At 41.4% G+C, this 24,114-nt stretch overlaps 1 protein-coding gene across 1 annotated transcript in view; it reads left to right on the forward strand.

The window, feature by feature from the left end:
- Positions 1-24,114, forward strand: part of PRKAA2 (protein kinase AMP-activated catalytic subunit alpha 2) — a 75,633-nt gene that overhangs the window by 47,851 nt on the left and 3,668 nt on the right. Inside the window, exons 3-7 of the mRNA XM_058656334.1 lie at positions 12,535-12,628; positions 13,457-13,601; positions 15,036-15,123; positions 19,083-19,307; positions 23,421-23,925. Coding sequence (XP_058512317.1) covers positions 12,535-12,628; positions 13,457-13,601; positions 15,036-15,123; positions 19,083-19,307; positions 23,421-23,925 — 1,057 coding nt within the window. The remainder of the gene's footprint in view (positions 1-12,534; positions 12,629-13,456; positions 13,602-15,035; positions 15,124-19,082; positions 19,308-23,420; positions 23,926-24,114) is intronic.

A 24,114-nucleotide genomic window follows, 5' to 3' on the forward strand; every position in this document is an offset into this window, starting at 1 on the left:
ATATTTTAACACCCCAAAAGATATGAGCACCAAAAGGGGTATTTGTGAATGTCGTTTTTTTTCTTTTTCTTTCTTTTTTTGCTACTGACATTAGAGCTATTTCTTTTTCCTAGCTTTTTATGCTGTTTATATGGATAGTACCTGAAAGTGCATGGCAATTTAACAACTGGGGAACACTTGGAATTTGTCTGTGTAGTAAAATTCTTTTCTTAATTAGAAATAATGATTCTCAAAATTTTCTAAACCTTGTTAGTTTACGTTGTTGCTGTATCCAGAGAATAATGCTGACAAATGTGAGTGATTGTGATTGAATACTTCGTAATACTTCAATGCAGTTATTTTAGAGGGCACAAGAGGTTTGACTTTCTCTGATCAGGTTTAAAAAATAGTCCTAGAATTTGTCTTTCCATTAAATTCCTAATATGAGCTGTTTTCCTAAGACTTCTAAAAGTCATTTGCCTTTGTCCTCATGCTGTTAAAAGTTTATTGCTGGGCCCGGCATCATGGCCTAGCGGCTGAGTCCTTGCCTTGAGCGCACCAGGATACCATATGGGCGTCGGTTCTAATCCCGGCAGATCCACTTCCCATCCAGCTCCCTGCCTGTGGCCTGGGAAAGCAGTCCAGGACAGCCCAAAGCCTGGGGACCCTGCACCCGCATGGGAGACCTGGAAGAGGTTCCTGGCTCCTGGCTTCGGATCGGTGCAGAACCGGCCGTTGCGGCTCACTTGGGGAGTGAATCATTGGACAGAAGATCTTCCTCTCTGTCTCTCCTCCTCTATGTATATCTGATTTTGTAATAATAAATAAATAAATCTTTATAAAAAAGTTTATTGCTTTAAGTTAAACTGTAATTTTGCTACATTTTTTCAGTTTCAGATTAATGTGATTTCACTCCAAGCTGGTTGCATTATTTAAAAGCGCTAATTCATACATTTATTTAACTACCATGTTCCTGGCTCTTTGCTCATTGCATAATTATTAACAGGATTGTCAAAATAGTGAAACATATAATTAAAAACTGAGGTGTGAGCTCTTAAGTTCAGTGAAGAACACTCTGAGGCTCACAGTGATCTGTGGACACAAAGGGGGCATCTGATCTTGGAAGTGGCTGTTAAGCTGAAATCTATAACATGATTAATGACCAGTGGAGGGTTGAGTACAGGTCTAGATTAGGATTCAGGTCAGTAGAAACAAGTTATACAAAGAACTTCAACAGAAGGAAGTACAGCAATACGAAAAGCTCAAAAAAGTAAAGGTACTTTAGTGGTGGAAATCAAAGCAGGACAGAACTGCAGGGCCATCAATAGAAACCCCTGAAGAGGCCTCTGAAGGTCATGTTGGATCTTAAGAGGGAATGTTTAGTGTTCCTATTTCTGTTTAGACTAGAAAATTCACAGAAGAATGACTCAACATTGAACTCATGAAGTACACTAGAAATTGGTACTAAGTAAATACTAAGTATCTTCAGTGTCTCGAATAGTGTGACTACCTAGCCAGATAGGCCTTTAGTGTGGGTTAGTGGCTGCTGTGGTATAGATACTGTCTCTTGAAGATACATGTCATACTTGGGAGAATCAGCAGATAAACTTATTAGAATGTCATCAGTTTGTGGTTCATCTACTCTATAGAATAATAGCTATGAAAAAGAATGAAATTTCTATTGTTTGCATCCAAATGGGCCCACCTCGAGACCATTATGCTAAGGGAAATGAGTTAATCCTAAAAGGACAGATACCATGTTTGCTCTAATACAACTTCCATCAAAAATACACAACAACAACAAAGGAGAACACACACACACACGTAACCCCACATGGAAGGATGTATGGATAGAGGGGATATCAATGGGTGGGGAGGAGTTCGGGAGGGAGATGGGAAATCCCAGAGCCTATGGAACTCTATCATAAAACAACAATTAAAAATATTTTATAAAGAATCTCATCAGTTTTTTTTTTGTTTTATACTCCATCTAGGATGTAGGAAGCACAAAAGTGATTGAGAATTTTTAGCACGTCGGATCAACCTGTAGTGAGATAACCATGGGAGCTTTGCCTTACACTATTCCATCTCCAGTTTTATACCTAAGGCAGCTTTTATGAAATTAGTTCTAGCTTTCTCAAATAAAATTACCCTTTTCTACACATTTATTTTATGTAAAGTAGAATATCATTTGACTCATTTGCCTTCCTTTCAAAAATTAAAGATTACTTTTAGAAATAGTTCTTTGAAAATCTATAGTCATTTTCATTACTATGGCATAAAGTTTTATTTTTTCAAGTATTTAACATATATAATATATTCTCTCTTAAAATGTATAGTGGATAATGATGTCACCAACTTCCTGTCCAATTTTCCTTTCCATTTATTTGCTTATATGAAAGAGAGCGAGATCAAGCGAGTGAGCCAGACAGAGAAAGAGATGAACAGATCTTTCACCTGCTGATTTACTCTATAGACGCTCACGGCATGTTGAGGCAGGGCTAGGCCAAAGCCAGGATGAGGAGCTCCGTCTGGGTTTCCCGCAGAGCTATTAGGGACTCTGGTACTTCGAGGAATATCAAGAACTGAGTCGTAAGTGCAGTAGTTGGGGCTTGTAAGCAGCACTCAGATCATGGGTGTTGAGTATTCCAAGCATTAGCTTATCTCACTGCATCACAAATCATGCCCCTCTACTCCATCTTCATTGGGAAAAGTAACCCAGCCTGCTGGCTGTCATCACTTTCCTTTTGTGCACTGAAATAGGTGGACAAGTTTCCAAAAGATTGCTGTATTTCTGACACACCCTATGGCAAGATGAATTGTCTGGAGAGTGATAGCAGCACCTAATTATGCCTCTGACTTGGCATTTTTAAACTATGAAAAATTGTATGGTTCATCTAGCGGACCCAAATAGTGGCTTAGTAGTTATTCCTTGTACTCAATCTGATGATAGGTAATCTATTTTAAAAAGTGGAGCAGTTGGGTTGGCATTGTGGTGCAGTGGGCTAAGCAACCATCTGAGACATCAAAAGTGCAGCAATTATTCTAGTATATGAATGTTAGATGCAACTTGCAAGTAGACATTTATATTTCATTCACCTTCAAAGTTGTAAAAATTGATTTGATAAACATGCATAAATGGAAAGAAGTTGTTAGAGATTTTTGGGAAAATTTATTTTGTCAAATAAAATTATAGTTGTTTCTGATTTTTCAGTATGACCAGGTTTGTGGCACTAGAAATATACACACACACCCTTTAACACAAGAACACTTGTTTTATCTTTTATTAAAAATGTTTCTAATGTGTGCAAAGTGTCCCATTGACAAGAGTCAATGTATGCTTTTATCTGCCTCTCCAAGTAAATTCCAAACACTGTATTTTTAATCATGAACTGTTCACATTGAATGAGGAAAAGCTGAAAGCATTTCTTGTCTAGTCTGGAACAAGACAGGATGTCCACTCTCAGCACTCTTATTCAATATAGTACTGGAAATATTAGCAAAAGCAGTTAGACAAAGTAAATAAAGATCATCAAAATTGGAAAGTAGGAAGACAGGATATGTATGATGTTGAACATGAAAAACCCTATAAATATTTACAAAAAAGCTGTGAGGATTGATAAATCATTTCAGTAAAGTTTTAGGGGCCAAAATCAATATTTGAAAAGATTAATATTCTTATCACTAGCAATGATCTCTATGAAAGACAAATCAGAAAATAAATGACATTCACAATAGCTGCAAAATCAAATGATTATGAATAAATATAAACATAGTAATCAGAGATCTCTACAATGAAAATGAAATGATTAGAGACATCATCAAAAAATTGAAATATATTCTTGCTAATGGACTTGAAGGCTTAACATCCTTAAATGCTTATATTACCTAAAAAAAATCTATAGATTCAGTATAATCACTGTCAAAAAATGTCAATGGAATTTTTTATACCTTTAGTAAAAGGGATCCCCAAATTTATGTGCAATCTCAAATTAACATAGAGGGGAAATAAATCAGGCTGAAAGCATTATAAAAACGTGATTGTGGAGCACATTACAAAGCTGTAGTAATTAAAACTGCATAAATTTGCATGAAAACCAACATACAGGTCAGAACAGAATATTGAGCCTAGAAGATCATCCATGTACATGACTGATTTTTGACAGATGTGTGAAGAACAGACATTGAAGAAAAAATAATCTTTTCAATAAGTGATGCTGACAAACTGGTTATGTGTATGTGGAATGAAGTTAGAAACCTGTCTCTCATATATGCAAAGATGAACTCAAGATAGATCAAAGATGAAAAGGTAACACCCAAAAGCATGCGATTACTAGAAGAGGAAACACTTAAAGGCATTGGTATAGGTGGTGATTTCTTAGACGAGAACCCAAAAGCACAGGCGAGAAAGGCAAATTAGACAAATAGTATTCTGTCAGCCTTAAAGGCTTCTGCACATCAAAAGATCAAATCAGCAGAGTGAAGAAACATTGAAGAGAATAGGAGAAAATATTTACAACCTTCTTATCTGACAAATGATTGAAGTATGTCAGTAACTGAAAAAACTCAACAATAAAAATGTGATCAATCCAGTTAATAATTAAGCAAAATAGGAGAGATAGAAAAAGATGGCCGACTGCAGAGAGCTGGTGTAGGGTGGAGTAGGGAAGGAGGGGAGCCGATCCAGCAGAGAAACAGGCCAGGAGGCGCGAAACTGTAGGGAGAAGAGCGAGAAGGTCACTGGAGTTCACTAAAGCAAGAAGATCTACACAGCGTGAAGGAACAGCCGCAAAAAGTAGGAAAGAAAATACAGCACTCCGCGAGAAACCTGGTGAGTCACGATCCCAGGCAGGGGGAAGGCGGCAGAGGCTCAACCGCCCCAGGGAAAACAGAGGCGGCTGGAAGGATAGGCGCCCACACCGACAGGGGCACCAGTCCCCTGGAAGGCAGGAGCCCCCAGAGGAGGCTACTGGACTGATCATTGGGTGCATTATCCCTGCAGAAGTGGAGGAAAAGCTGGGGAGATTTCCCAGAGGCTTGCCTACCCGCTGCTCAGCGGCTCTGGGAGAGTGCAGAGGGAACAGGAGCAGCACTGTGGGACTGGGGCTCAGAGATCCCCATATCGGCTCCGAGCTGTGGACTGGCTGCGGGAGAGTCAGTGGATCCTGTTGCTGGACTCGCCCTGAGCCCCAGAGGCTGGGCAACGCTCGACAGGGCCTCACGTCCTGGGCAGAGGAGCAGACTAGTGGGGGCACGTTTCACCTAAAGGGCTCTGTGCCTCTCAGAGATCCGCTTCCATCCTTGAGAGAGTGCAGCTGAGGAAGTGGCTTCTTCAGGGCGGAGTCCCCAGCTGGGCTCAGCTAGAGAGGCCAGACCTTAGCGGGCTCAGCTGAACTGGCCGGACAGGTTTTCCCAGCAGGAGCCCGCTCGGAAAGACCTGCCTGTGGTGTTGCAGCCCTCAGCGGAGCAGCGCTTCCGAGTTTGGCACTGGGGCCGCGGAGATCTCCAGCCCAGCACAGGCCGGGGTTGGGGATTTTAGGCTCCGAGCAGCAGGAGCCCTTGCTGTGCTAACCTCAAGCCCTGAAGGAGAGTCTCGGCTCAGCACTGAGGCAGAGACCCCCGCTGTATTAGCCTTGTGACCCAAAGCCCAGGCGCGGCTCGGCAGAGTGAATCTGTAGGGAACTGCCTTTGAGAGGGAGCCACAGGGGAAGGGGCCTGGCACTAGGGCTGGCCCACAAAGCCTCCTGACCCAACTCGGGGCTGTGATCTACAGACCCTGAAAGCAGCTGGTGACTCAGGCAGTAAGCCCTGCGGGGCTCAGCCGGAGACCCCAAACCAGAGCCGGCTCAGCTGAATCACCGCTAAAATCTCAAAACAACAAGAAGTAAAAACACAATGAGGAGAAGTATCAGAAAAAGCAATGACCCAGAGGAAAGATCAAGCACTCCCTCCCAATACAACCAAAAACTAATCCCAATATCTGAGATGCAAGATGAAGACATAGAGGAACTATCAGATAAGGACTTTAAGAAGCTAATGATGAAATTCGTCAGAGAGAGTGAAAAGCGCTGGGAAGAGTCTAAGGCATTCGAAAACCATATCACTGCAGAAATAAATCAAGTCAAAAAGGGAATCCTTGATATAGAGAACAAAATTGAAAGCCTAACCAACAGAATGAACACAGCAGAAGACAGAATATCAGAATTGGAAGACAATCAGAATGAAAGGCAGCAGCTCATCAAACAGTTGGAGACAAATCTAGAGAAAGCCAATAGGTCCATACAGGAAATGAAAGACAACCTCAAAAAATCAAATATTAGAATAATAGGCCTTCCCGAAGGAGTGGAAAAGGAGACAGGCTTGCAACGAGTGCTCAATGAGATAATACAGGAGAACTTCCAGAATACTGGAAATATAAATCTAGCACAAATCCAGGAAGGACAAAGAACCCCCAGTAGATACGACCCAAACAAATCGTCTCCCAGACATGTGGTCCTCAAGCTACCTTCAAGTGAATACAAGGAAACCATTCTAAGACAAGTAAGAAAAAAGGATAAGATTACTTTCAGGGGAAGGGAAATCAGGATCACAGCCGACCTATCAGAAGAAACGCTCCAAGCAAGGAGAGAATGGGGTAAAACCTATCAAATCCTGAAACAAAACAACTGCCAACCAAGAATAATGTACCCAGCAAAGCTCTCATTTATATTTGAGAATGAAATCAAATACTTCAACAGTAAAGAGAAACTCGAAGAATACATCAACACGAAACCAGCTCTGGAAAATCTCCTCAGGAAGGTGCTAAACCCAGAAAGAAAAAATACAAACCAAAATCAAAGATGGCAAATGGGAAGACCTCCCCACTAAAATCCATACAAGAAAAGTCAACCAATCAAAAACTCTAATAGTCGCAAATACACACTTGCACACTTACACTCATGGCAGCCCAAAACCAATTCCTCTCAATATTATCTCTAAACACAAATGGCTTAAACTCACCAATCATAAGGCATAGATTAACGGAATGGATCATCAAACAGCACCCAACTATATGTTGCCTACAAGAGACACATCTAACCAGAAAATCCTGTAAGAAATTTAAAGTGAAAGGATGGAAAAAGACATTTCATGCCAATGGACGAGAAAAAAAGGCTGGTGTAGCTGTTCTAATCTCAGATGACCTAGACTTCAAGCTGACAGACATCAAAAAGGACAGAGAAGGACATTATATATTGGTGAAGGGACTGATCCATCAAGAAGTAATTACAATCGTGAACATATATGCACCTAATTCCAATGCGCCTAGCTACGTGAAGCAACTACTTACAGACTTAAGGGGAGACATAGATACACACACAATAATAGTGGGCGATCTTAACACCCCGCTAACAACTATAGACAGATCAACAAAACAAAAACTCAACAAAGAAACAACAGAGCTCGTACAAACATTAGAACAACTGGACTTGGTAGACATTTATAGAATTTTTTATCCTAAGACCACAGATTATACATTTTTTTCAGCAGTACATGGCACCTTCTCCAGGATCGACCACATGATAGGTCACAAAGCAAATCTAAATAACTTCAAAAAGATAGAAATCATACCATGTACCCTCTCAGACCACCACGGAATGAAACTGGAAATCAGCAATTCAAAATGCCCAAGGAAATATAGAAACTCTTGGAGGTTGAACAATATGCTATTGAACGAACAATGGGTCAGGGAAGAAATTAAAGATGAGATCAAAAAATTTATGGAAACCAATGAAAACTCTGATACAACATTCCAAAACTTGTGGGACACTGCCAAAGCAGTGCTACGGGGTAAACTCATCGCAATTGGAGCTCATGTCAAGGCCCAAGAGAGGCGCCAAATACAGGAACTAACCACACACCTCCAGGAATTGGAAAAGCAGCAGCAGATGAGCCCCACACACAACAGGAAACAAGAAATCATCAAAACAAGGGAGGAAATCAACCAGATAGAAATAAAAAAAACCATACACAAAATCAACAAATCAAAAAGCTGGTTTTTTGAAAAGATAAACAAAATAGACACCCCGCTGGCCCGACTGACAAAGAATAAACAAGAGAAAGCAAGAATTAACAGCATCAAAGATGAAAAAGGCAACATAACAACAGACATTACAACCATTAAGAACATAATCAGAAATTACTACAAAGCATTGTACTCCAACAAATCAGAAGACCACCAAGAAATGGAAAAGTTCTTAGACTCACACAACCTGCCAAAACTTAGCCCAGAGGCAACAATCAACCTGAACAAACCCATAACTGAAGCAGAGATTGAATCAGTGATTAAAGACTTCCCAACAAAGAAAAGCCCAGGCCCAGACGGCTTCACTCCAGAATTCTACAAAACATTCCGAACAGAACTAACCCCAATCCTCTACAAACTCTTCAAAACTATAGAAAAGGAAGCAACCCTTCCAAACTCATTCTATGAAGCCAACATTACCTTAATCCCAAAACCGGGCAGAGATCCTACAGAGAAGGAAAACTACAGACCTATCTCTTTGATGAACATTGATGCTAAGATTCTCAACAAAATCCTAGCCAACAGAATTCAAAAACACATCAGACAGATCATTCATCCAGATCAAGTAGGATTCATCCCTGGAATGCAGGGATGGTTCAACATTCGGAAATCCATAAATGTGATACACCACATCCAAAAACTGAAAAACAAGAATCACATGATAGTATCAATAGATGCAGAAAAAGCTTTCGACAAAATCCAGCACAACTTCCTGCTAAAGACCCTAACCAAGGTAGGCATAGATGGAAAAATCCACAACATAATCAAAGCAATATATGCAAAACCCAATGCCAGCATCATACTGAATGGAGAAAAACTGGAACCCTTCCCACTGAGATCTGGAACAAGACAGGGATGTCCGCTTTCTCCGCTGCTATTCAACATAGTTCTAGAGGTACTCGCTGAGGCCATAAGACAAGAAAAAGAAATCAAAGGAATCCAAATGGGAAATGAAGAAGTCAAGCTTTCACTATATGCAGATGACATGATTCTTTATATGGAAGAGCCAAAAGGCTCAACACAGAGACTACTAGAACTTATACGAGAGTTCGGTAGAGTGGCAGGGTACAAAATTAATGAACAAAAATCAACAGCCATAGTGTATGCTAACAGCCCCAAGTTGGAAAAAGATCTAACCAGCAAGATACCATTCAAAGTAACAAAGGAAAGCATGAAGTATCTGGGAATTAACCTAACCAAAAATGTAAGAGACCTATTTGAGGAAAACTACAAACTACTTAAAAAAGAAATTGAACAAGATCTAGAAAGATGGAGTAACATCCCATGCTCCTGGATAGGTAAAATCAATATCATTAAAATGTCTATACTGCCAAAGGCAATATATACATTCAACGCAATCCCAATCAAATTGCCCAAAACATTCTTCACAGATCTGGAAACAATGATTCAAAGGTTCATCTGGAAACACAAAAAACCACGAATAGCTAGAACCATTCTCAAGAACAGGAAGTTAGCAGGGGGAATCACAGTCCCAGACCTCTGGACATACTATAGGGCAGTGGTTATCAAAACAGCCTGGTACTGGCAAAAAAATAGAGAGGAAGATCAATGGAGCAGAATAGAAACACCAGATGGGAACCCACACAAATACAGCCAAATAATCTTTGACAAAAAGACAACGACAACCCAGGCAAATGGGAAGGTCTGTTCAATAAATGCTGTTGGGACAACTGGTTGATAGCCTGCAGAAACAAAAAGATAGACCCACATCTCTCACCATATACTAAGATCAAATCCAAATGGATAAAAGATTTAAACCTACATCCAGAAACCTTCAAACTTTTGGAAGAAAATGTTGGAAACACACTGGAACACTTAGGGGTAGGCCCTCACTTCCTAAAAAAGACTCCAAATGCAGTAGAAATCAAGACCAAAATAAACAAGTGGGACCTCATCAAACTAAGAAGCTTCTGTACAGCTAGAGAAACAATCAACAAAGTAAAAAGGCAACCCACAGAATGGGAGAAGATCTTCGCACACGACTTAGGTGATAGAGGGCTGATCTCCAGAATATACAAAGAGCTACAAAACAACCAAAATGTCAAAACAAACAAGCCACTCAAGAAATGGGCACGGGAAATGGGCAAACACTTCACAAAGGAACAAACCCAAATGGCAAATAAACATATGAAAAAATGCTCAAGTTCCCTGGCAATAAGGGAAATCCAAATTAAAACATCAATGAGGTACCACCTAACGCCAGTAAGACTGGCCCACATGAATAAAAGCACCAACAACACTTGTTGGCGAGGTTGCGGGGAAAAGGGAACCCTACTCCACTGCTGGTGGGGCTGCAAGTTGGTACAGCCTCTATGGAAATCAGTATGGAGAACATTCAAACAACTCAAATACAACATACCGTATGACCCAGCAATAGCACTCCTAAGAATATATCCAGAACACTTGTTCTATGAGAAACCAACATGCACTCCTATGTTCATAGCAGCACAATCAGTAATTGCAAAAACATGGAAGCAGCCAAAATGCCCATCAACAGAGGATTGGATAAGAAAGCTATGGTTCATCTACTCCATGGAATACTACTCAGCTATTAAAAAAAACAAAATGCAGTTCTTTGTGGCCAAATGGGCCAAACTGGAAACCATAATGCTAAGGGAAATGAACCAATCCCAAAAGGTTAAATACCACATGTTTGCCTTAATTTGATATGATGTTATGTATAACAAGTTATGTTATGAATGTTATATGTTGTGTATAAACCAAAATTGAAATGTCAATGAGGTGGTCACAGAAGGTGGATAAGAAATCGCATTTACTTTTACCATATTGGTTACTCATTACTATGTCAATTAATTCCATAATGATGTAAATTTTTGCTGATGGTATGTTGGAACTTTTAATTGATCGGGATGATACTCTGCTGGCTCTGTCTTCAGACCAGAGAGGGTATACCTAAGAAGCCGTTGAACTTGACTAGACAATAAGATGCTGGACTCTATGTTTGGTATATGCTTGCAATGGGGGAATCTCAACTGAACTTGAACTGTGGTTATGCAACAAGGTGGAGGAATCCACCATGGTGGGAGGGTTTGGGGAGGGGTGGGGAGAATCCCAGTACCTATGAAACTGTGTCACATAATACAATGTAATTAATGAATTTAAAATAAAATTAAAAAAAAAATAGGTAAAACTTAAAAAAAAAAATAATTAAGCAAAATATTTGAATAGACAGTTGTGAAAAAGACAGATGGCCATCAAATATATGAAAAAAATGCTCAAGTCTCTAGAAATCAGCAAATTGCAATTCAAAACCACAATGAGACATCCCCTTTAATTAGAATCATTGTTGCCCAAAAGTGGAATAAGAAGTGCCAGTGAAAATGTGGGGAAAAGGGGTTCTTGTGTGCTGTTGGTAGCAATGAAAGTTAGTGCAGCCACTGCGCAAGACAGTATGGCAGCTTCCTGATAAGCCAGAAATTGAGCTGCTGTGTGATCCAGCAATCCCACTACTAGTGCACCCTAAAAACATGAAATCATTGTATGAAAGAGATGTCTGCATTGCTATGTTTACAACACTGTTTAGAGTCGCCAAAAACATGACATCAGCTAGTATGTTCATTATCAAATAATTGCTCTCACAAAATATGGTGTGTACAGAAGGGAATATCATTCAGCTATGGAAAAGAATTAAATCCTGTCATTTACAACAAAATGGAATAAGCTGGAGGAAATCACCTTGAGTGAAAGATGCCAGATACAGAAAGACAATGGATTTTCCATTGCATGTATGCTAAATATGTAAGAAATAATTCAACCTGAACACAGAATATTGAATATCTACAGGATAAGCAAAATGAAGCATTTTTTGATAAGAAGATAAGGGAAGCTGGGTATGATTCATTAATTGTTACTAATAAGAAATATTCATGAGGGAAATGGAGAGTCTGTAATATTACTTTAGAAGTTTTGTTTTGTAAATTTAAAAATATTTTGAAATGTCAAAGAAAAACATCTGTAGTATAATTGGTCAATATGTCTAATTAATTACTTTTAACATATATCTTCTACTTTTCCATCTTTTCTTATATTTTATCTGCTGAACAAAATGGTCATTTATCTACTTTCTGAATTTTGTTGATTGCATTTCTGTGATAACACTTTACATACCCAAGAACATTTTTTGTGTTTAAATATGTGATAATTCATCTTCAACTAAAAACAAATTGTTTAAATGGAAATATTAATGTTTAACACAGTTGATGAATGAAAGATTTTAAAAATTATATAAACATGAACAAAATCATCCGAAGGAAAGCCCACACACTCCTGGAAACAGATAACTTGTAATGCTCTATGTTATTACTCTGTGGTTAATGTGAAATATTATGTAATTTGCTTCTGCTTTAAAACATTGTAAAGCTCTAGCATAATATTACACGAGAACAGATATACTGGGTTAATTTTGACTAAAATAGCATTCCAAATTCACCTTTCTTTCATTTCCACAAAAGCTATCAGGTAATCAGCACTCCAACGGATTTCTTTATGGTAATGGAATATGTGTCTGGAGGTGAATTATTTGATTACATCTGTAAGCATGGACGAGTAAGTAGTACTGTCTTGCTACTTAAACATTAATCCTTTAAGCTAAAAAGGAGAAAGGAAGATAGCAAACCCACAAAAATTATCTTGAGTCTCCACTGCCTTTGTAATAATGCCCAGTTAAACATACAGAATTTTGAGTATATCTTTGGGGGCCCAATAAAGCCACTGCCGGTGACACTGGCATCCTGTATGAGTGACAGCTCATGTCCTGGCTGCTTCACCTCCAGCCAAGCGTTCTGCAGAAGATGTGAGAAAAGCAGTACAAGGTGGCTGATGAAAAAGAGATGCAGACACAGCTCCTGGCTCCTGGTTTCAGTCTGGTCCAGCGATGGCCAGTGACGCCATAGGGGTGGATGAGCCAGTGGATGGGAAATCTCAATCCCTCTGTCTCTACCTCCTTTGTGACTCTTTCAAATAAATAATTTTTTGAAGTATGCGTTTTGAAATATAGATTTTAGGAAATACTAAAATTGCCTGCATGCTTAGACTTTTCAGAATCTGTTCCCTAAAATCAGATGAAGCTCACAGTATTTCCTTTACTTAGTGTTTTCACAATAACTTGCATTTTAGTTTTATTTTACTGTTGAATTACTGTACATATTTAATAACATTCACTGAAATATAATCATTATTGCCAAGAGGCAAAGAAAAGCTCTGTTGATAGGCACATTGAGCTTTGGCAAGTTTTTCTCTGGTTGATTTTGTCTGATTTGTTGTGAATTTACAACATGATTTTATTTAGCTTATTTATATTAGACTGATTGTGACACTGAAACTCTTGCTAGGCAGTTCCAGAGATTTCTAATGGCGCTGCATTCCACTTGGTAGGTTGAAGAGCTGGAAGCCAGGCGGCTCTTCCAGCAGATCCTGTCTGCTGTGGATTACTGTCACAGGCATATGGTTGTCCATCGAGACCTGAAACCAGAGAACGTGCTTTTGGATGCACACATGAATGCCAAGATAGCTGATTTTGGTATGTATCTCAAAATTTGTCAAAAAATATGTTGACTGCTTTTAAACTGTGTCAGTTATGAATGCTAAAAAGCTAGGTAGTTTAATTTCAACCTTGGAAATTCTGTGCCATAAAAATGGATTGGTTACAGTCTCCATGCTAGTCTGTTCTGTTTATTTAAATTGCAGCCTTTTACTAATGCGTGTTCAGGGAGGCAGCAGGTTGAGTACTAGCATCCCTGCTACTCTCGCGGGAGATCAAGACCAAGCTGGCAGCCCCTGGCCTGGGCTTGGCTCAGTCCAACAGTTGCTGGTATTTGAAGAGTGAACTGAGATGAGAGCTCTGTTTCTCTCTTTTTCTGTGTTTGATTTTCAAATAAGTTTAAAAAAATAGATTTATTTTGGGAAAGGTAGAGAATAGGACTTTACATCAAGGATACATTAAGATAGGAAATATTACATTAATACCTCACACTTTCTTGGGTAAACATAGCTAGAGAGAGTGGTGAGTACTTGGTACCCTGGCCTAAGCCCAGGCTTGATGTCCTCCTGCCTGTCAGAGTGCCGGGCTACTCTGCTTCCAATCTAGTTTCCTGTAGTGGTATTACTGCAGCTTCGTCTTTGTTTCCATAGATGACTTGAATTGAGCTTTCCAAAATCAGAACTTTTTGAAAAATAAACATGATCTGGAGTTGTCAGCTTTCTTGTGAAAGATTGTAAAAAACACTTTTGAATCTATAGTACAGGAAAATAAGTCTGCTTTAACTATAGGTATAAGTAAAATTATGATGATTTTGTTTTTGAAAATTGACATGATTTATTACAGCTGTGAGGTTTTTTTTTTTAGAAAAGGAGTGTTTTCGATAATACTTGTGATATGCTTCAGGATTTTGTGTTGTATTTTGTGTGGGTTTTTTTTTTTTTTTGGTTTGCTTTTGTGGTAGTGTGAGCACTCTGAGAACAGTCTCTTTTTAGTCTAGCAATACTTTGTTTTTCTTTTTTTTTTTTTAAAGATTTATTCATTTTATTACAGCCAGATATACACAGAGGAGAGACAGAGAGGAAGATCTTCCGTCCGATGATTCACTCCCCAAGTGAGCCGCAATGGGCCGATGCACGCCGATCCGAAGCTGGGAACCTGGAACCTCTTCCGGGTCTCCCACGCGGGTGCAGTGTCCCAATGCATTGGGCCGTCCTCGACTGCTTTCCCAGGCCACAAGCAGGGAGCTGGATGGGAAGTGGAGCTGCCGGGATTAGAACCGGCGCCCATATGGGATCCCGGGGCTTTCAAGGCGAGGACTTTAGCCGCTAGGCCACGCCGCCGGGCCCTGTTTTTCTTTTTTTTCCAAAATATATTATATGGAACGTTTTAGGACTTAAGTATTTTCTTCACATATTTATCTCCATTTGCTTCTAAAAATATCTAACACCAGATAAACATTACTTGTATTTTTAGGATTGTCAAACATGATGTCAGATGGGGAATTTCTTCGGACTAGTTGTGGATCTCCAAATTACGCTGCACCTGAAGTCATCTCAGGCAGGTAATCACATCTTAATACAGTGTAAGTTGTTTTGTAAATTTTGTGTCCATTCTGATAGCATTGATTTGTAACATATTCACCTTGGTCTTTGAGATTTTTTTAACATGACATAAGCAAGTTTTTCATTTATTTTTTGATTGTTTAAAAGGCAGTGGCATGTTAAAAATTTTAAGTGTCTCACTTTAGATGTAATGGATGTGTTACTGAACTTTTTCCATTAAGACGACTAAAATGGATCTGTATTTCACATGGTTCTTTCATTTTAAAAAAGCATAGGTTAAGAGTAAACAAGTTCTCAGCTTAAGCAAATACCATCAGCCTTTTTATACTGTTTTATTTGTGCAGAATATGAAGTTATTTTATAGTTTGACTTTGGAAGAATATTATTTTGGAGGGACAATATTATTGTTTTTTGAAATCGAAGTGCGCAAGTGGAGATTACCTGTGTAACTTGCTCACTGGTACGTTAGAAACCGTTTTTGACCCTCTAGGGGTGGAGTGAAGTCTTGCTGGAGTGACCAGATTCTCATTAAAAAGCCAATGGGGTCGTCTCGCACTGTGGCACAGTGGGTTAAGCCACCACTTACAACATTTGCTTCCCCTGTGGGCGCTGGTCCAAGTCCCAGCTGTTCCACCTGCTCTTCAGTAACCTGCTGTGTGCCTGACCTCGGTGCTTGGTCCCTGTTGGCCACACGGGAGATCTGGGTGGAGTTCTGCGCTCCTAGTGTTGGTCTGGTCCTGTGCTTCCTACTGGGGACGGTTGTAGAATGAACCAGCAGACATAAGCTCTCTACCTACTGTCTGTGTATGTGTTGGCCTGTTAGTCTATGCTTTGTTTTCTGCCTTTCAAATAAAATGAAAATGATTTTTAAAGTTAATACTGTGTGAATAACTATCACTAGTGGCAATTGAAGGAGTGTCTTATTTCATTCAGGTCCACTCAGTCATCAGATTTATGGGATTTTGTTATAGCAGTCCAAATGAACTAAGACATTCCTGCAGAGTCCGGTGAGGTAGTCTAGTGGCTAAAGTCCTCGCCTTGCACGCACTGGGATTCCATATGGGCACTGGTTCTAATCCCAGCTGACCTGCTTCCCACCCGGCTCCCTGACTGTGGCCCTTGGAAAGCAGTAGAGGATAGCCCAAAGCCTTGGAACCCTGTACCTGCATGGGAGAGCCGGAAGAGGCTACGGGTTCCTGGCTTCAGATTGGCATAGCTCCAGCTATTGTGGCCACTTGGGAAGTAAATCATCAAACGAAAGATCTCCCCGTCTGTTTCTCCTCCTCTCTGTATATCTGACTTTCCAATAATAATTACAATAAAAAAACAACATTCCTGGTTCGGGCCTTGGGATTCGGGGGCAAGTGCCGCTCCTCACGGTGTGGCGGCTGTGGGGGGTGCCCCTGCCGGGTCGGACCCAATGCTAGGGGCTCACGCCAAAGACACTGCCTTGCGGCAGTGAACGAGTCCTTGGCCTCCCCCAGGGCGGCCAGTGCACCATGTGGTGCCAGACTTTGGCTGCTGGCCGCACGGCCAGGGAGCTCTGGGGTATTGGTTGTGTGAATCGCTGCTTAGGTAGCTACTTGAGTCAAGGACGCTAAGTCACACTGTCTAAGGCAGAGGCCAGGACAAGTGAGGGACTGAGATAAGCTGAGTCAGAGCAACCACTGGCAGGCGCATGATCTACGGCTAGGAACAGGCCCAGTTGGGAGGCATGGGGACACCTTAACTGGGTTGAGGTTCCCACCAAGGGGTGCGTGTGCTGGAATGGGGGCTGCATTCATCTAGGAAATAGTTGTAGTCACCCGAGGCACTAGTGTGGGCTTGGATTGGATGCACCAGGCCAGTTCAGATCCTAACACCATCTGGTGTCATGAAGAACCAGAGGATAGATGTGGGACTGATTAGGCTGGGTCTCAATCCCCTCTTGAGCCATGCGTGAGCTGTATGTGGGTATGGACGAGCCATGGCCGGGCTGAAACATCCAACAACAAGAACCAGAATGGGGTGAAAGCCAGCCAGGACTGGGTAGGGTTGGCTCAAGGACCCCCTGGCATGCGCAAAATCTGCCATTGGGAGGGGTTCTGATGGAGGAGCCTGGGCAACTCCTCTGGCAGGACACAGTCCCTGCAGGTTAGCGCAAGAAGCATGATAGGAAACAGCCCAGAATAGGCCATGGAAAGTTTCCCACTGGCACACATTCAGCATGGGTCAGGAGCAGACCAGGCTGAATCAGTTCATGTCACCCACTGGCAAATCCGATCACCAGAACAGAGTGTGGGATGAGCCGGGTTTGGTCGCGACAAAACAAGTACACATTATGGAATGCCAGGGCGTGGTTGCCTGTACTGGATATGAATGCAGCATCCAACCAGCACACGTGAGATCCAGGAAGGGAGGGGCAGAACCGGCAGGGGGATTAAGAGGCTGGTCCCCTCGCTGGACAGCTACTCCCACTGGAGAGCGTGGGCTGGGATAGAGACAGACCAGACTAAGCAAGGCTACATCACCTGTGCGCTGCATGTGGATTAGACCAGGGAAAAGCCAGGCTGGGCTGATTATTCCTGCTGGCGCAAGCATAAATTAGAGTGGGTGAGGGATGTATGGGCATAGCCGCAGAAGCTGGCACTGGGGACTAATTCTGTCAAGTCAAATCACAGAACCACATAAAGAGTGCATAAACCGGGACAGAGAGACCTGGGAGGGACAAAGTGGGTTCCCCCTTCTTGGGTCACTATTCCCGTGGGAGGGCATGAAAACTAGGATGGGAGCTGGGATGGCTAGATAGAGAGGCACTCAACAACACCCTTGAGGGCTGGATGGTTGAGTTGGTTAGATAGAACTAAGCTTTAATACCCATTGACAAGTACAAGAGCCAAATGGGATGGGGGACAGACTGGTCTTCTGCTACACATACTGGCAAACCAGGGTAGGGGGCGGGCCTGGTGGGGGTTATTGTGGGTCACCCCAACTAGGCTGCAGCTCCCACTGGTTGATGTAAGGGCTGAACCAGACTGGACTGCAACACCCATTGGTTCCAGTGCAACTCGGGACCGAAAACAGAACCAACCCAGCAATTGCAACCACCAGCTGATCGGGGTGATGGACTTTGCCGGGCCCTGTGCTTGCTAGAACATACAAGAAACTAGTCTGAGAATACCTCAAAGTTTCTTTGGAGATCTCCCCAATCGAACTGCTGGACACAGAACTCTAACCAAGAAAAGACAGAGGACAGAGCAGATCAATCATTCATCTCAGCTATATGTTGGCAGCGAAATATGGGGCAAACGGAGACTTTATAATGGACCATATCAATCAGTGGACTACCTCATCGAGCGAAACTGGCAGCAATTCATAACCGGAGAACTATTAACACCACTCGAGCACATATCTCAGAGCATGCCCCACATCCGGGACTCGGGGTGGGCGGGAAACCGGGTGGGGCTTCTCCCTCAATATCCCCCTTTACCTCAGATACATAATGGAAACAATATGGACATAATAGTATTACCCACTTCCCTATCCCCCTGAACCTTCTTTTTTCTTTTTCTTTCTTTAACTGTAATTAATTATGTAAAGATTGTCAACAACAATACAATAAAATAGATTAAAAAAAAACATTCCTGCAGATACTACTTATGGAACTTTTCCAATTTTTTTTTCTCCTATACAATTTTGTCAACTTTCCTCTCAAAGACCAAGCATAGAAAAAGTTACATTTATTCATTAGCAAGTTACAGTTAAATGACTATGAGAAATCAAAATCGATATTCTCTTGGAAAAATCTGATTATCAGGTAGTCAAGCCAATAGACTGGCTAGTTTCTGTGTAGGAACAGCCATTGTGGGGATGGCAGACTTCATCCCAGTTCTGCTGAGTAAGTGTGAGCTTATACTGAATCTGCACTACACCCAGAGATGCTTGCCTTGCAGGTTCATGTTGCCTTTTGTCTTTGTAGATTGTATGCGGGTCCCGAGGTGGACATCTGGAGCTGCGGTGTGATCTTGTATGCCCTCCTTTGTGGCACTCTCCCATTTGATGATGAGCATGTTCCTACATTGTTTAAGAAGATTCGAGGAGGTGTTTTTTATATCCCAGAATATCTCAACCGCTCTGTTGCCACTCTTCTGATGCATATGCTGCAGGTAGACCCCCTGAAACGAGCAACTATCAAAGACATAAGGTGATTGATTATCCTTTTAGCACCTGTTGTAGTAGTAATAGCGACGGTAGTTGAATGTTTGCTGTATAATCTCACTGGCACATCCATTTCCGTGCTCTAGCCACAGTGAACTTGTCTTTTTTTTGCTCAAACCTGACATAGTCTTTATGCCCGTCTCTGTTGATGATATTTTGGGTATTAGGGCCTTTGTCCACTCAGGCCTTTGAAGTTCTGCTCACATGCCATGTCCCTAGCAAAGTCAATTCTGATTCCTCAGGCAACGTGACGCGCTTCTGCTTTTGTGTTGTCAACATCCAATCCCTGCTTTTTAAATTGCATTTCTTAGTGTATCCTCATACTTTCTCTAATTCTGACTTCATTGGGTTATAGTGAATGGCTTGTATATGTGTAGTGTTCTAAGACCTAGGAATACAGTGTACACTCATAGAGTATTTGAAGAAATTGCAGAAGAAAAGTAGTTTGAGGTTTATACGTTTTACATATAGTGAATACAAAATTGAGGAAGTTTGCTAAGATGTTGAAGACAGCAGCTGCTAGTGGGTTTAGAGTGAAGGGTTTCTTGTCCTTTGAGCTTTGCAAAGTGCGGTTGCTGGTGCTGCGGTGAATGTGGCCTTTGCGAAACACACCCTTAGCAGAATGATTCATTGCCTTCCAGTAATGACTTAGCATGGCATGTTTCTTAGAGATTTTCTGCTCTTAGCTATGATTTTTTCCCACTTTTTTTTTAAACCCTTCCCTTTGTGTTCATAAGCCAGCCTAACTGTTTCTGAGACATCTAGCTCTGGGATACGCGCTTGCTAGCTGTGACAACTTCACCTGACTGCCGCAGATCTCTTGAAAGCAAGGGCTGGCTATTCTTTCTGCGTGTTTGTATCATTTTCTTCCCCAAGTCTTCCTTCAGTATTCCAGGCCTCATGCATATAAATGTAAAAGTGTAAATTAGTCACCAGATTCACTATGTAAATGAGTTTAGCAGGAAAAGAATCACACAAAGTTCACAGTTATTTAATATAGATAGTTACTTTAATTAGTTTCTTTCTTGGAGAGAAAATTAGACATGCTTATATGCTTATACCGGCTTGATAATATATAAATTTGTAATAATTCTTCTTCAATAATTCTTCTGTTACTTTAAAATAGATGTTTGTGTATTTCTGTGTTATGACAGGAAAAGGTAAATGGGCCTACTAGGGTAATTTCTTTTATAAGAAGTAAACCAATGGGTTTCAGAAAATACATCATCATGTTTACTTGTCAATTTAATCATTTTAGTTTACTCATTCCTCAAAAAAGTTGATTGAGCGTCTATGTGATGTTCTGTGTTAACTGTTGGGGATGTAGGGATAAAAACGACTGACACTGGGGCTAGCATTGTAGCACTGCAAGGTAAGCCTCCCTTTGCAATGCCAGCACTCTACAGGTTCCGTTCATGTCCCAGCTGTTCCACTGCCAATCCAGCTCCCTGCTAATGCACCTGGGAAATGGAGGAAGATGCTCCACGTCCTTGGGTCTCATCCCACACAAGACTCCCAAATGGAGTTCCCGCATGCTGTTTTTGGCCTGGCCTGGTTCAGCTCTTGCCAATGGTTGTCTGAGAAATGAACCAGTGGATGGAAGATTGCCCTCTCTATCTGCATCTCCCTCTCTGACTCTGCTCTTCAAATCAAATCTTCAAAAACAAACAATAAGACATTGTCCTCATAGAAATCCGATCTTTGTATTTTCCCACGTCTCTTCAAATTAGTAATAGTACTAATGCTATTGTGGCTAATGTAGGCATCAACTTTCTGAGTATAAATTCTGATTTTCTTCTCTATTCACTATGAGTTTATTACTTAATATGTGTTTTGTTTCGTAAAATGGACTTGTTGGGAAGTTTATACAAGATTAGAAACAAATCTGTAACAGAAATTATGAATATTCAGCTTTATATAATTAAACCATATATTAATCATTTGGAAAACAGTGTCTTATTGAATTTGAAGACTTTCCAAATAGTGACATATTTCACTATATGGTAGTATCAAGAATCATACTGTTATCTATATTACCATGTCAGAAAGTATTTAATGATTAGAAAGCTGTCAGATTGGTGGAGACACATGCACTTTGCTATGAAAATAGCAATTTTTGCTTGAATTGCTGAAAGTTATTGTTAGCAACAAGTATTGCTACTTGTTTTCCTTAAAGTGTTAGAGTAACTTTGTTTTGAGGAAAGGTCAGCCAGATATCCAGTTCTGAACAAGGATAGTTTTCTAGGGTAGAGTGTGTTTATTTGTTTTCATTTTTAAATAATATTTTTAATACTAGTTACACAGTTGAGAGGGATGCACACCCATGTGGTTCCCCAGTTAGGGTGGGATGGGCCAAGGAATGGAGAAAGGTGAGTGGGACAAATGTTTCATTTTTCTTCTCCTGTGTCTGCAGCTGGGGGAAGGGGAGGGGATCACTCCTTGCTGTCAATCTACTTCAGCACCTGGGGATGGGCACAGCCATTTGGTGATGCCTTAGAGACCCCAGTGTGGGGAAGAAGGTCCAAGGGTGTTACTTGAGTGGCTTTGATGGTTCTGAGACATCATTTGCTTCATCACACCAGGGTTAAGATAATCTTTTCAAGGTCAGTTGGCTGAGCAAGTCCACCTCAGTTCATCTACCTCAGCAACATGTTGCAAAGCTTGACCAAGAAAGTGATCCAACTTGTTCTGCTTTCCAACCTCTGCCAAGGCACTCGGTGTCCTCTGCTGGCCTAGAAGACCTGGCTGTCTTGTCCCCTGTGTGGATCTGGGTATTCTGTCCACTATGCAAATATCAGCAACTAAGGAGGCCCTATCCCTACACATGTAATCCATGTATTGGACATGTATTGGACCACATATTAGTGTGATTTTCCCCATAGCCAGGGTTTGAATCCAGCCATCTAGTTGAGGAGTCCCACAAGAAACTTCACCATGCTGACCTTAGTCACAGCCTTTGCATGTGCCTGTGGGTCTTGCAGCCTGGCCTATCTCGGGCCGCCCCTGGTCTTGCCAGTTCTGGCTCATGCCAGTGTCAGGTGGATTCCACAGTCCTGCCTACCTCACTCTGCACCACCCCCAGTTCTCCCCACAAACAAAACTGTGGGTGCTGAAGTCCCACAGAGGTATGCCCATAGAATCTTCCCCCTAGATGTGGTTCTCTTGCCTTGTGTTGGGTGCTGCAGCCCAGCCTGATGTGACCCATATCCTGCCCCAACACTCGTGGGCAGGTACTATGGCCACGCCCAATCAGGCATACCGCTAGCTCCAGCTTTTACATGTGCCAGGGGGTGTCAACTGATGCTTTTTAGCCCACCCATGTCACCCAGGTGAGCAGTGCCTTGGCCTGACCAAGATAGGCCCTCTGGTTTCCCCTTTCTTTTTTTTTTATGTTCTTTTAACATTTTACTTATTATTATTACCATTTTATGATACAGCTTTTTCTTTTTAAATTTTACTTCTTATTATTATGATTATTATCATTTTATGATGCAGCTCCACAGTCCCTGGGATTTCCCTTACCCACTATAGTAATAACAAAGGGGAACTCAGTGAGGGGAGAGTGGTTTTCCCTTTCTAAGCCACTTTGTCTCCGCTCCCTCTCCTGCCTGTGAGTGCAGTGGCCTGATCCATAGGAGATGCCAGAAGTCATCCTTCCCTTGTGAAACATGCCCTCAGCTGCTCCCACTCCAATACATCCCCAGACCTCTTTCCCTGGACAATCTGAAGTCCCCTACCTGGAGGCCTCTGGGGACTGTCCCAGCCCAGCATTTCCTGCCCTCCTCACATATATTTGAAAATTATAGAATATGCAACTATGCTGGCACACTGGTATCTTTAACAGAAATTTGGCATTAACCAGGTCCAGAATTCTTGCCAGCTATTGGCTGTTTTTCTCCCAGCAGTGTAGCACTTGCCTAGTTGCCTACAACTGGGACAGGGTAGGATTTAATTAACTTGCTTAAGATCATGTAGCCAGTGAGTGGCAGACCTAGGATTAGAGACCAGGTCTCTTCTGATTCTATTAGGTTGTATTGTTTCATGTTTGACATTTTTGGAACTTGCGAAATCATGTTCTTATTGTGGTGTTTTTCCTTAGAGAACATGAGTGGTTTAAGCAAGACTTGCCCACTTACTTATTTCCTGAAGACCCCTCCTATGATGCTAATGTCATTGATGATGAGGCTGTGAAGGAAGTATGTGAAAAGTTCGAGTGTACAGAATCTGAAGTTATGAACAGTTTATATAGCGGGGACCCTCAAGACCAGCTTGTGGTGGCTTACCATCTTATCATTGACAATCGGAGAATAATGAACCAAGCCAGTGAATTCTACCTCGCCTCCAGTCCTCCAGCCGGTTCTTTTATGGATGACAATGCCATGCATATCCCCCCAGGACTGAAACCTCATCCAGAAAGGATGCCCCCTCTCATAGCAGACAGCCCCAAGGCGAAGTGTCCGCTGGATGCACTAAATACAACGAAGCCCAAATCGTTAGCTGTGAAAAAAGCCAAATGGCATCTTGGAATCCGTAGTCAGAGCAAGCCATATGACATCATGGCCGAAGTGTACCGAGCAATGAAGCAGCTGGACTTCGAATGGAAGGTAGGAAATTGTAGTGTGTTAGGTCAGTTGGAATCCATTTTCCTATATAATAAGCTGTTCTGAGCCACGGAATATAGAGATTAAGGGATTTTGATTTAAATACAGGTTTAATGGTCTTGATACTTTTTGATAGATCTTATTCTTTCCAGTAACATACCATATTCATTCCAAACACTCCACACAAAACAA

The sequence above is a fragment of the Ochotona princeps genome, chromosome 2, assembly GCF_030435755.1.
Source record: "Ochotona princeps isolate mOchPri1 chromosome 2, mOchPri1.hap1, whole genome shotgun sequence".
Lineage (NCBI taxonomy): Eukaryota > Metazoa > Chordata > Mammalia > Lagomorpha > Ochotonidae > Ochotona > Ochotona princeps.